Source organism: Gavialis gangeticus, unplaced genomic scaffold (assembly GCF_001723915.1).
Source record: "Gavialis gangeticus isolate Ggan-Ray unplaced genomic scaffold, GavGan_comp1, whole genome shotgun sequence".
Classification (NCBI taxonomy): Eukaryota; Metazoa; Chordata; order Crocodylia; family Gavialidae; genus Gavialis; species Gavialis gangeticus.
This window is the reverse complement of record NW_017728993.1, coordinates 16,668,260-16,680,952: the sequence shown is the minus strand read 5'-3', so window position 1 is coordinate 16,680,952 and position 12,693 is coordinate 16,668,260. Positions and strand designations below refer to the sequence as shown.

Below are 12,693 nucleotides of genomic sequence, written 5' to 3'. Positions count from 1 at the left end.
GCTAGCAGGAGTCAGCCTCTGGACCCCTCCTGCTCACCCGCCGGCGCAAACGCCGGCGCGCTCTAACAGACCATGCCTGTTTGCGCGCTCTGTTCGTGCGGCTCCCTACCGGCTCTGCAAAGAGGGATCCGGGGGGCTTCCCCTCCGGATCTGGCTCAGCTGCACCGGTCTCTCCGCCCCACTTACCTTATGGGGATCAGCTGCTGCTGCCCCCGCTGCTGCTCTGCTCACCTCCGCTGCTCTCGCCTCTGCGTCGTTCCGCTCTGGGTCTGGTAAGGGGGGCACACGTGTGTACAAAACACACATGTGCCTGTGTCCTCCTTCTTCCCGCTGCTCCTAGCTCCCAAGTGTGAGACCCGAGCAGGGGAGAGGACCCCGGCAAAGGGGCAGGGGGCCAGGCCTGGCTTAGGCCACCTGAGCCACACTGACGGCGCACCAGTAAGAAGCCTGAGGGCGGCTCACGTCTGGCCACGAGAGAGAGGGGCCACACGAGCAGAAGTCCCGGGTGGGTGTCGCTAGGAAGACAAGCCCAGTGAGGGTGAGTAAGTGATTAGAAAGAGCCTGGCAAAAGCAGAGGGAAGCCGCAGGAGCGGGCGTGTATGTGAGAGAAGCCCAAGGGAGGGCGCACATGAAGGAAGCCCCAGGAGAGGCACATCTGATTGATAGAAACCCCTGTTGGGGTGCAGACTGGGCAGAGTCCCAGAGGGCTCTACAGGGGTGGGACCCCAAAGGGTCACAGGGGCCAGGTAAGGCTCAGGCCGCCTGAGCCCAACTGGCACAAGTACTATTAGTAAGCATGAGAGGGCTAACGACTAGAGGGGCGCCGGTTGCGTGACGAGCCCAGAGGCGCTAGGGAAGGGGCGCCGGTTGCGTGACGAGCCCAGAGGCGCTAGGGAAGGGGCACCGGTTGCGTGACAAGCCCAGGGGTGCTAGAGAGGCGCCAGTTGCGTGACAAGCCCAAGGGCGCCTGGCAGGGTGTGGAGAGGAAAGGGACCAGATAACGTCCGGAAGAGCTGTGAGGCTTGGGGCGTGCTAAAGGGGAGGTAGGAGGCACGCATAGCCCATAAGGCTGGGAGTGCACCAGGTCACCCCATAGAGAGTAGGAGCCCGGATAGTTATAGCACTGTGTCCAGGTAGACTAAAGGCAGCCTCCTGTATAAAACTATATACCAACAAGACGTGCCGGGCGAGAATAGAGGGGGCTGGATCGCCTGCTTGGCACGGCAGGGGGCGCTAGGGGGGATCACGGCCGCCTCTAGGCCCTACTCCGTGACAATAAGCCTTCTGGAGAAGTACACCAAAGTTTAATTCTTCATTCTCTGCTGTAGTGGTTTATTTAGGCCTTAATTTGAATATTAATCCTTAGTTTTATTGCAGGTACTGTGAGATGTTCCAAGCAACAGGCAGGGCTATGCCATGTCTTGGTGACTTTTTTTAAATGCTTGTCCTTGTATGTACTTTGAGTCTGAGTGTGCCCCATGTATCTGAAAGCAGGCACTTGGTTAGGAGTGCCCATTGTGTCTCTTCATGTGCATTAGCTAATCTTATGTGCACAAACAAATATGTAGGGCGGTGTAGGACCAGGTGCTGTTCCAGTTCCTTTTTGCTGCTTGCGCTTTGGGATGGAGCCTGAATGTCTCAATCTAGTCTGGCCTGCTTATTTATCCTTTTAGTGTCTGTAGTTGGAGTATAGACACAATGATCCATTACCTGGAGGACTTGTAGTTCCTCTCATACTCTTTTTACCCCCATCCTCAGCTACTAGACCAAAAAACTCCAGGATGCAAGAACTACGTGATTTTTGTCTATGAAATTTCCTCCCCCAACAATGTCTGCCATATGTTTAGAGAAGACCTATGTTCTCCTGAAATGTAGTATCTGCAGATCCTTCTCTTGAAGAAATCAAGTCAGTTTGCCTCAAAATGTTCCTTACAGACATAACTTGTGAGGCCCGAATCTGATCAGAGACACCCAGACTGGGATTTGAGAGTCTAGGAGCTTTCCCTTGGCTTCAGTTCTGGGACCTTCCAGAAATAGTTCCCTGAAAACAATCTCATAGGAAGAATGAGGAGGAAGGGGAAAAGGAGCATAAATTATCCCCCAAATTCTTCAAGAGAATGATTTCATCTTCTTGTTACGAAAGCTAGGAGATCTCATGTCTCTGGCTTACAGCTAGGGCTCCTATGGAGTGCAGTACCATCTGGATACTATATTGATCTTTTGTTCCTGCTCTGAACCATTATGTAGCCTAGTTGTGTGCTGCACAACTCTCCAAGGCAGCTCTAACAGTAAAGTGGTTTCTCCCCATCTTTAGTAGTCTCTAAATTTGCAAAAGTTTTATGAAATAAAAAAACCAGGCTTGTGTTTATTATTCATTAGGATACTCAAGTAGCGTTAGACGATAGAGCATGTAATCTTAACAACCTGCATAAACATGTGCCCTGAAGTCAGTGTATGAGTGTAGCAAGCTTACAGTGTGGTTCTTAACAAGTTTGATTCAGAATGCAATTGCAGTCCATGAAATATATATCTGAGAAATGCTGTCCTCTTTGCTATGCAAACTTTTGACATCAGGAAGAAGTTTACAGCAGCACTTGGTGTTTGCCTTATTTTGCCTGCATCAGTGTCGCTGCATTGAAGTTGCTGAAGGAACAAAATAGAGATCATCTGAATGTCTTGCCGTAGAATAATAGGGGTCAGAGGCCAAAGAGTTAACTACAGAATAGAGAGAGACCAAAAATGCCCTTAATCTCCATTGAAATTTCAACAGAATTTGAAAATCTCCACACTGGGATGAGCGTGCAGCCTTCGGGAGCTTTGTGGAAAAATAGAACAGTTTTCTGTAAAATAATCAGTTGCTTGATGTTCATCTGAAACACAGGGTCAGGTCCTTGGCCTAAGTCAGATAGACTGGGTCTTTCAGACCCTGGTCTCTCACCTTCTGGCTGAATTTGACTGCCAGCCTAATGTCTGTTCTGGATGGGAATTTTGGGGCTTTGACCCAAGTGCCACGATTACCTGGGAACATCATGACCTTAAAGTTTTCACAAACAACATGTTGGGAAAGTTGTCTTGGGATTTTGCCAAATTGACGTTTTCCAACAAGACTTTTTTTAATTTTCCATTTGTTCTTCTCCAGTACTTAACTCCATCTAGGTTCTCATGTAGCGAGGTTCCTGACAACGAACTTTCTTCTCTTTGGTTTTAGCTGCCAGGTACTGCAGCATGCTAATTGAAGAAGGTGGACTGCAGCATTTACATGACATCAAGGAAAATGAGCAGACTGATCCGGACGTCCTACAAATCACTGCTGAGATACTAGATAGTGTAGATACACACACAAGGTACTATGGGAGACCTAAATCTTTACAGAAACCAGAAGCCAAATGAAATGGATAGCTGCAGGTATAGCTTAACTATCCTTTGCATCTCTTCACAGACTAATGGGAATGAAAATCGTGTATTGTGCTCTTTTAAGGGGTGTAGGATCACTTCTTAAGAGGGTCATTCCTGTAAGGTTACTGCTGACTGCGTTGAGGGCCTTTAAAGTGTGCACAGCCTGAGTCCCTTAGGAATCCGCATGTCCTAAGGGAGGAAATGAAGCTTTGAACCAGATTTTTAGATGCCTAGCACCTACATACCTCTAAAAATCTGTCCCATTACCTCTTCCATTACTGTCTGGAAACGGCTTCTATTGCTTAGGCAAGCAGGGCTGGAAACAGAGCTTTACATGCTTGCAAACCAGCATTTTTGCACTCGTATATGTGCACTTACTTACCACTGTGACCGAAGTGTCAGTTGCAGGGCCATCCCCAGCCAAACCTGTAAAATCACTCAAGTTCCCTGTAAGCCATGCTTCTGGTCTAATTTTTCTAATACTGGGCCATTATCACATGCTACTTGCTAACTTTTCTCCTTCCTGTGCTGAATCAACCATGTTGGAATTAGGCTTGTGTAAAAAGGAGTGATTGGATTGGTTCTACTGGAGTTGCAATAGGACAAGTCAGGAGAAATTTGTGAGGGCAAGAATCCAAAGGTGAGCATAGAATTGTACCTAGAAACTTGGTGAACAACAGAACACCTGAGACTGTACCCACATAGTACATGGAACATAAGTCATCACCATATGTGGAAGCTACCTGTTGCTTTAGTGTTTCCAAGTTCTCCCTTAGCAGTGCGCACATGTTCCCCATTTGACACTAGTGGGCGTGAAATACATGTCCGTGGAAATGCGTGATACATGTTGTGCAGTGAATTATATTTCCAAAGACTTCTAGTGCAAAGTATCACCAACATTGTGTAAATCCTTGTGTAAATCTCATTGCTATGGAACTGTAAATTTTAAAAGTTTATTTTTAACAAGTGAGTTTTTCCAAAGGCTTTTTTTAGTTTTCATATAATAAGATAAAACAGCAAATCAAGGACTAGTACTTGGATATGTATCGTGTATGGACATCTTCATGCTTAGACTTGGTTGGTTGTGACATTACTTGAATTGTGCAGAAAGAAATGGATTGCATCAACATACCAGTATGTCGGTTAAAGTGTAACCGTTGATGGAATAAAGTGGGTGCCATGAAACCAGATTGCTCGTTTCAAAGTGTTCCATTTCTGTAAACATGCTGGGCTGACTTCGTAGGCAAAGGGGTTGCTAGCACATTGTTCTGCACTGTTTGCAGGCTGGGAAAAAGTTCAGTATTTGCCCTTCCTTTAACCTCTTTAATTTGTTTAAATCTCAGTAAAGACACGGGGTAATGAACATCTTGAATATTTACCTATTTTACTCAAGGTAGTTACAACATGCTTTTTTGTCTCCTGATCTACTTGATACTCTTTGTGGCTAATGCTTGCATCTTTCAGACTGGCCAGTTACTTCTGTTAGTTTTATTTTCGGAGTCCTAGAAACCCAAATATGCATTGCTAGTAGAGCAGGAAATGGGTGGGCGTGTGTTTGGTAAAATCAGTTTGGGGCCAGACTTCTCTTCAGATTCTACAAGTTCCTTATGGCAGATTCAGCCACCTATTTAGGAAGCTGGTAGCCATCTAGTTACAGACTCTTTACCTGTTCTCTAAACCTTCCCGTTTGGACAGCTGCTTGCTATAAACTCTGCGTTCCAGTTTGTAATGCTAGAATTAACATGGACTAGCTCTCTAGTTGACACCTTGCTAGTGCCATGTGTTGTTTTTTTTTCCTCAGCACTTGCAAAGTCAAGAAGTTTCTCCTTCATCTTATGAAAAAAAACCAGAAAGTGTGAAGTGCAGACATAGCAATTAGCTTAGTTCAGTGATATTTTTTTTTTGTTAGGGTTTACCTGGAGAGGTTGAGGAAATCCAAGTGGAGAATGTATTAAAAATGTCTAAAGGACACAAACACAGTATGTGGCAAATCTAGTTGCAGTAGCTTGGAAAGTTCCCTTTATAAAAATGATACTTTGGGGAATAGTAGCAAAATTGAGTGTAAAAAATCCAGCTACATGCATACAGTGCCTGGAGGGTGAATTAATATTAATGCATGTGACTTATGAACATGATCAAAAACAAGTGTGTAGTAGTTCCAGGCTCTAGACTTGCACAGCAGCCTTACCAGAGGATGACTCTAGACAGGACTGGGCTGCAGAAACTTCCTATTTTGGCAGGCTCATGCCTTGTTTGCTCATAGACTAAGTGTATATTCATGGTGCCTTAAAGGCTGGTGTAATGCAACTGGCTCTCTGGGAGTCTCCATGATGGCTGCTATAAAATGGCTGAAGATGATGTGTTTCTAGTAGCTTGCAGTGAGAAGGCAGAAAGAACAAAGGAGCTGCCCTTAAGAGCTTAGACATCCTCACTCAGCCTCTTACAGTGTAACTGACTTGTCCCCGGTACCCTTAAATACTCCTCATCTTCTTAAATATCAGTCTTCTTCCTCCCCCACTCCCCTTTTTTTGGTTTGTGTACTGATTTTGCAATTAAGGATGTTTAACTGCTTCAGCTTTCAGGATAACACAGGCTAGGTTCATAAAAGCAACTTGCAAAGCCTTTAAATTGCAGGTAGGAAGAAGTAGCTAAACCAGTGCCCTCTTCCAGAACCCCATACTCTGGCTTGGGCCAGCTGTAGAGAAGCAGCATAATTAGGTTGCCTTGTTACAGTGCAGAAGCTAAGAAAAATTGGCTGTGGTCAAGCAAGCAGCAGCTGTTCCTAGTCACCAGGACTGAATATGCCAAAGAACTAGTGGCCTGGTTACAGGGCAGCAAGGCACGTTTCCTTCTGAGATGTTCTTAATGAGCACATCACAACCAGTTCTGCAAAGAATAAGGCACTGACCTTTATTGGGAGTCTGTGTACAGTACAAAAAGCAAGCATGGAAAACTAGTTAAAAACTGGTATCAAAGAGTTCTGGTCCAACGTTGCCAGTAGTTACCTTAAACCAGCAGGCACAAAGAGAAGCCAATGCTTTCCCTGTTGTGCCTGAAGACAAAACTCTTCTAGTCCCAGAAGACCAGTTCTGGGCATGGGTTTGCTTTTGGTTAAATTTGCCACCAGTTTGAAATGCTCACTTAATAGAAGGAGTTGGGCTCCATTTTTTTTTTTAACTGATGTTCACTGCTAGCCTGTTTCAGAGTCAGATTGCTAGGGAAATCCCCAATCAATATCTTGTAGTCATTCATCATTTTACAAATCTAAGCCTTTTAACTTATTCAGCTAATTACAGTGAACATATTGGAATTATCCTTTAAAAAAGCTGGCTCTTCTGGAGTGTCCAGGAATGTCACCCATGCCAGAGTTTATGAACTTAGTCATAGCAATTTAACCATTCCAATACACTTCAGGTTCTGCGTCTTGGCCCTTTTATTTCCTAAGGAATCCTGCCACCAAGGAAGGGGGAAAGCTTTGAATCATCATTCCCCAATGAAGTGAGGTGGACGTTTCTCCTTGAAAGCAGCCATTCCTTCCTGCCGGTCTCTTGTAGGAATGTTCTGCATTTAAAAGAAAGGAAGCTGTTTGTTTCCCTTGTGAAATAAGACACAAGTTTCAAGTGATCCTAAGTGAGTTGTACATTAGCCCTAGAACTCTTACAGATATTCAGGGGATACCACTGCTGGGTAGGCAAGTCTTGGCCTGTACATGACAAGCAGGAAAATGGAAAGGTGGTAGGTAACATGTCTTATAAGTAGAAACCTACCGAAATCACGATTGTGCTATTTTCCCTGAAACTATGGCTCTGCAAAAAAAAAAAAAAAAAAAAAAAGCATGGGCTCTGTGCTTTTGGCAGGTTCATTGCCAAAACCGCCCCTGACTTGCCAGCAAGCAGAGAAGCCCTGCAGTCTTGGGGCCCGGGCAAGGAGGGGGTGCAGGGAAGACCACAGACAGTGTACAGAGCATTTGCTATGATGATCCCAGTAAAGTTATGAGGGGCTGGCAATTCGCAGGTTGTACCTGACTTGCTGCCCTCCTCTTTCTTCCCTCCCCAGGTGGTGATGGCCTTTTGCCCTGTGACAGGTTTTATTCAACAATGTGCTGCAGGTTCATTGTAGCGAACGCTCTGTACATGGTTGGTGGCTCCAGTGTGGGGTTGCTCATCCTGCTTCAACCCTGCCGTACCTCCCTTCCCAACCCCCTGTGCTCCAAGACTGCAGGGCTTCTCTGCTTGCTGGTAAGTTTGCTTTTTTTCTTGGGTTTTTTTTTTTTTGATAGTGAGCTGCTACTTGGGGATGACTAGAAACTGTGACTTAATTACAGGCAGTCCTCCACTTAAGATGTTTTGAGTTGGAGCGAATGGCACTTACAACATTTATAAATTGAACACCCAGTTTTGACTTTCTGATGTCAGTTTCGACTTTACGACACTTGATCCGACGCCATGCCAGCAAACAAGTTCACTGCGTCGCCCATCTCCCAGGAACACATCTGGCCAAACTTGCTTTGACACTTTCTTTAAGAAAGCAGAGAAGACTCCAGAAAAACCTGCAGCTAAGACTCCTGAGAGACTCCTTCAAAAAGTCCAGCAAAGTCACCTCCAAGAAGTCCTTCTAAATCAATATATTGCTATTTACAATATACATACATTAATATAGCTGTATCACTCATCTATAATTGATTGAGTAGAAAATTCTGGGGTATTTTTGGTGAAAATAGGGAACCAATCCCCCACTTATAACATTGTTCCTATGGGAAAATCGGTTCCGAGTAACGATGTTTCGACTCAAGATGTGGTTTTCAGGAATCAACTGTAGTGTGCGTTCGAGGACTGCCTGTACCCCGATTAAGCCCAGGGAAGCTATTCGTCCATGCTTAATAACACATGGATTAATGGCTTCACCAGGTTTAATCAGGGTAATTAAGCCACAGTTTTGGGCCATCTGGCAACCTGTGGGGAGAGGCAGGACTGCCAGGCCCCCTCGCTCAATCAGAGGTGTGGGGGGGGCCTATTGCACCCCACTTATGAAAATGGCAGCTGGCCCCAGGGTCTGCTCATGAAGTCAGCCAGCCACCACCTTGAGTTCAGTAGACCCCCTACTTATAAGGCATAGAACTTGACTGCCTGGAATTAAGTTACATGACCCACATTACATTTAAAATAAATAAATCCCACAATCAATTAAAGTTTTAAAGGCCATCACCAGCTGAGAAGGGTGCATGTTTGTAACATGAACGGTCCACCAGAACTTGACTGACACCAGGACCAAAGTGAGATCCCATTGCTGGTAAAACGCCCTTTGTTGAAAAGATGGTCAGGGTTAGGGCCTTCAAAAAGCCAGGCTGGTCCGAGTAACATACAGGAGTTCTGCTAGTCTGCAGGAGCCCTATTTGTTTGGCGGGTGAAACTTGGAAACACATTTGTGACTTGAGTCAAGTTTTCAAAACTTTGGCCATGAAACTCCACTTGGCTCATGGTTATTGCAGGGCCATGGTGTCACTTTGTAAAATAATAGATACTATACCTGAGCATAGCACATTCCCTCAATAGCCATCCCTGAAGCAATATCCACCTGAAAGAAGGGAGACTTGTCTGAAATACACAGCACTCAAAGCAGTGAACATTTTAATAAGTAGCTTCCATTAAGTTTCAGTGACTATTGTTCTAGCTCTTCATGTAGGATTGCAATGTGAACCTGGAATTAAAATTCTGCCCTGACAAGTTAACTTCATCTTTCAAGAGATCTTACCCCAATCTTACAAGGGATCTAAATGCCTAGTTTAAGGCAAGAATCAGAATCTGGCTCTGAAGAAGCATTATAGTAGTTCTAATAAATGACCTGCAAGAAGTCATTTTTTGCCCCCCAGAATACTTCAAAACCTTTTTTCCTCTTTCAAAAAATAAAAGCCCTTAATTAAAATGATTACCTCTATTCCTCTGTTTATTGCCAGTTTACCCATTTTCACAGCAATTGGAGCCTTTATTAAAATGAAAGAGATGTGTAAGTAACTGAAGCTATCAGAATGTGCAGTAGCTCAGTAATTTCATTATGTCTTGTTTCCAAATGAGCTTCCTGTCTTTAGGACTTTACAGGTAAGTCAGTGCTATGTTATATTTTACAAAGTGAAGATCACCTAAAATTCATACACGTGCTTGATGCAGCAGAATCTGCAGATTTGGGCGCTTAAAGCTTTGATTCTCAACTGGGGTGCTGTAAGACTTCTGGGTGCCATGTAATATTAGCACTGTTATGTGTAGATATTTGCACCCCTGATTCACAAGATAAACCTAGAGATTTCAAATAGGAATCCATAGTGTCAAAAGCATTCTGCACTGCTGTGGTTTTTCTGAGTTCTTTGCAACAACAATATTGCTCTATTATTTTTCCACAATCAAGAAATGAGTGAATGCTAAGGAGTTAGCATTTTCTTGAGTTTCAAAAGGTTGAGAACCACTGGCTTAAATCCAAAGCCTGATTCTCAGAGGTGCTATCTGCCTGCAACTCCCAGTAAAAAAAAAAAAAAACAAAAAACAGCTGCCTGTGCTCAGTGCCTTTACAAGTCAGGTTACAGGAGGCCAGCAAACTTAGGGTAGACTGGGACTGTGTCACCGTTGGATGTGCAGAATGCCAGTACCCACCAGCATGACTTGAAATGTCTTGTGATGCTTGTACTGACCTGCTGACCACAGAGCAGTGTCCTGACCTTTTAACTCTCTAAGGGGCTGGTTAAGTGTCTCAGCATTACTGACAGTTAGACACAAGAGGAAATGCAGTGGAGGAAGGGGAAGATTGTTCTGAGTCATCCAGACTCGCTCAGGAATCTGAACCTAAGGTAAGTTCTCTTTCTCTTGCTGAATCTCAAGGGCCTGGGTTTCAAAATTTGCCTCCTTTTGGAACAATGGAAGCTCAGTGTGCCCACAAATCAGATAGCTACTTTGCATCTTCAACTATTTGAATTTACCAAGATTTTACTGTTTCATGGAGAAAGTGGGGAGCTAATTAAGTCTCATCAAGCACACAAGCCCCCTCTTTTCATGAAGTAAGCCAAACTATATACTGACCCGAGGAACGATTTCTTTAGCCAGAGCTAATGCTTTCTGGTAAGCAGCATCCTCCTGCTCATTCTGTGGTACTGCATGGTTTACCAGTCCGATTGAGAAGGCCTGCTGTCCGTCAATCTGTCTGCCAGTGAAAATGAGCTCCTTTGCAAGACCTATTCCAATACAGCGGGGCAGGCGCTGGGTTCCCCCTTAAGATAACAATCAGAACACCATGTTAGGTCTCTGTGACTCAAATGCTAAAAAGGTTTTGGTCTCCTGCCATGTAAAATACACCACTGAGGAGTAGCAGCAGGTACCTCTATTGCATCTGCCACCTTGGTGTTCTACCAAAAAACATTCAGTAATGGCAGTGCCCTCTGGGGTATTGGTGTAAACCCACTATAAATGTAGAAGGCTAGGGCAGAGGCGACTTGTCTAAGATTACAGCAATCAATAGCTTAGCACAAAATCCTGGATGCCAACTTCTGCCTCTGTTCTGAGTGCTCAATACCTTTCCCTTGTAAAGCTCTTCCTCAAATGCTGATGGAAGGTTTTTGAACCCGAAAGCTTGCTTAAAAATTGTTCTCCAACTATTTAAGTTGGTCTAATAAAAGATATCAGATTCACCCAAAGAACCTTGTCTGCCACAGTAAAATCTACTTCCCCAGCTGTAGTATGTAACAATTGAATGAAGCAAGGTTACCTGCACCAGGAAGAAGCCCTCTGGTGGTCTCAATCAGACCCATTTTGGCTGAAGAAGCTATTAAAAAAATAAAAGGTGGGGAAGGGTGATGCATTATTTTCATACAGGAGGAATCTGTTAACACAAATAGGAATTTTCACCCAGAGAAAGCAACTCTTATTAAACCCCAAAGGAGTACTGACAACACAGCAGTCATTCTGCTAGTCGACTTCTGCTAACAACTCAGCTACAGTCTGCTGTTTTTACAGACTTGTGTATGGCTAGAACATATCATTTACTAAGCTGACTAGAGCTGTGAGTCTTGATAGAGCCTTACCTGACAACCGTAGCATGTTGCACAAAAAGAGGGTAAATGTCCTGATGTCAGCTTAAGCTGACAGTTTTGCTGCTTAAACTCACTGCTCTAACCCTTATCCATCTTGAACTTCCTGCAGCATGTATATGTACAGACTCCATTCTGGACCATCCTCAAATACTGGTGCTTGCTATGTTGATTAAGACTGGCTGTAGACAGAGCTGCCTGTTGTATATGAATTTTTCTTTTAAGCCAACATTAAGTCATGCAAACTGCTGTCTCAACTGGATGTACGTGGTTACTACCGTTTGTTTAGGTAGCCAGAAAGAGGATGCGATGATTAGAGTCCTAATCAACCTCAGCTACAGATGAGGTGGAAGTGACTGAAATATCCTTCCTGGCTGCTTGCAGGTAGTTTAGCAAGCTTACTGGGGGAAAAAATTAGGGATACATGTATAAGAGATAAGACTAAAGGGCTGTGTGCAGGGGAACTGGAATCAAAAGTGTACTCTGCTAGCGTTTTTAAAAACTTTCACCACTCATTTACATGGCACGTTCACTAACGGTAAATCCTCTTCATGCTGAGGTCTGGCAGTCTGATGAGAGCATGCACACACTAGAGGTAGGGTCGTTACAAGACTTCATGGGACTGGGAACTGTGCTAAAAGACTCTGCTATCTCTGAAATGAATGCAAGGGGGGAAGAGACTGTTTGGTTAGTTTTAGCACTATCCTGAATTCCAGCTAGGACAAACCAGACAGTTTGACTCTACTGTGTAACACAGCTTTGGTGCAAAACTGATTGATGCTGGAATAGAATGTATCTGTTTTGAAAAGATGTAGCAGCTTGCTGGTGTTATGCAAGTTAGGTGGCCAGGTCCCGTTGCTGACTGACTTTCCACAGATCTTCTCTCCCACCAACCTACAGGGCCCTTACTTCTAACATAAGCAGCTAGATCATGCTACAGTTGTCTCACAGAATTAATCTTCTGGTGGATGTTCCCATATCATCTCAGCATACAGGAGATTAGCCCCTGAAAATTACATTGCTACCCCATCTGAATACTGTGTTTTACCTTTTAAAAAAAAATTAAAGGTGTTTCCTGATAGTCAGGGATCCTGGTTTTCTCTAATAAAAAAAACACACACCACCCTCCTCCCCTTACAATTTTTGGATTTAAAAAAGTAACCCAAAATCCATACTTATTTATAGGTATCCAGGCTGTAGCTGTATTGGTCTAGAGAAAAAAGGCGATC

General features: G+C 44.2%; 2 protein-coding genes across 2 annotated transcripts in view; one reads left to right on the top strand and one right to left on the bottom strand.

Moving 5' to 3' along the window:
- LOC109305305 (protein zyg-11 homolog B-like) overlaps nt 1–4,586 on the top strand; it is a 20,703-nt gene extending 16,117 nt beyond the window's left edge. Inside the window, exon 4 of the mRNA XM_019528304.1 lies at nt 3,181–4,586. Coding sequence (XP_019383849.1) covers nt 3,181–3,390 — 210 coding nt within the window. The 3' untranslated portion in view covers nt 3,391–4,586. The remainder of the gene's footprint in view (nt 1–3,180) is intronic.
- A 1,694-nt stretch (nt 4,587–6,280) lies between these two features.
- ECHDC2 (enoyl-CoA hydratase domain containing 2) overlaps nt 6,281–12,693 on the bottom strand; it is an 18,717-nt gene continuing 12,304 nt past the window's right edge. The window contains exons 5-9 of the mRNA XM_019501287.1: nt 11,143–11,199; nt 10,461–10,648; nt 9,326–9,376; nt 8,923–8,970; nt 6,281–6,957 (exon numbers count right to left, since the gene is read on the bottom strand). Coding sequence (XP_019356832.1) covers nt 6,880–6,957; nt 8,923–8,970; nt 9,326–9,376; nt 10,461–10,648; nt 11,143–11,199 — 422 coding nt within the window. The 3' untranslated portion in view covers nt 6,281–6,879. The remainder of the gene's footprint in view (nt 6,958–8,922; nt 8,971–9,325; nt 9,377–10,460; nt 10,649–11,142; nt 11,200–12,693) is intronic.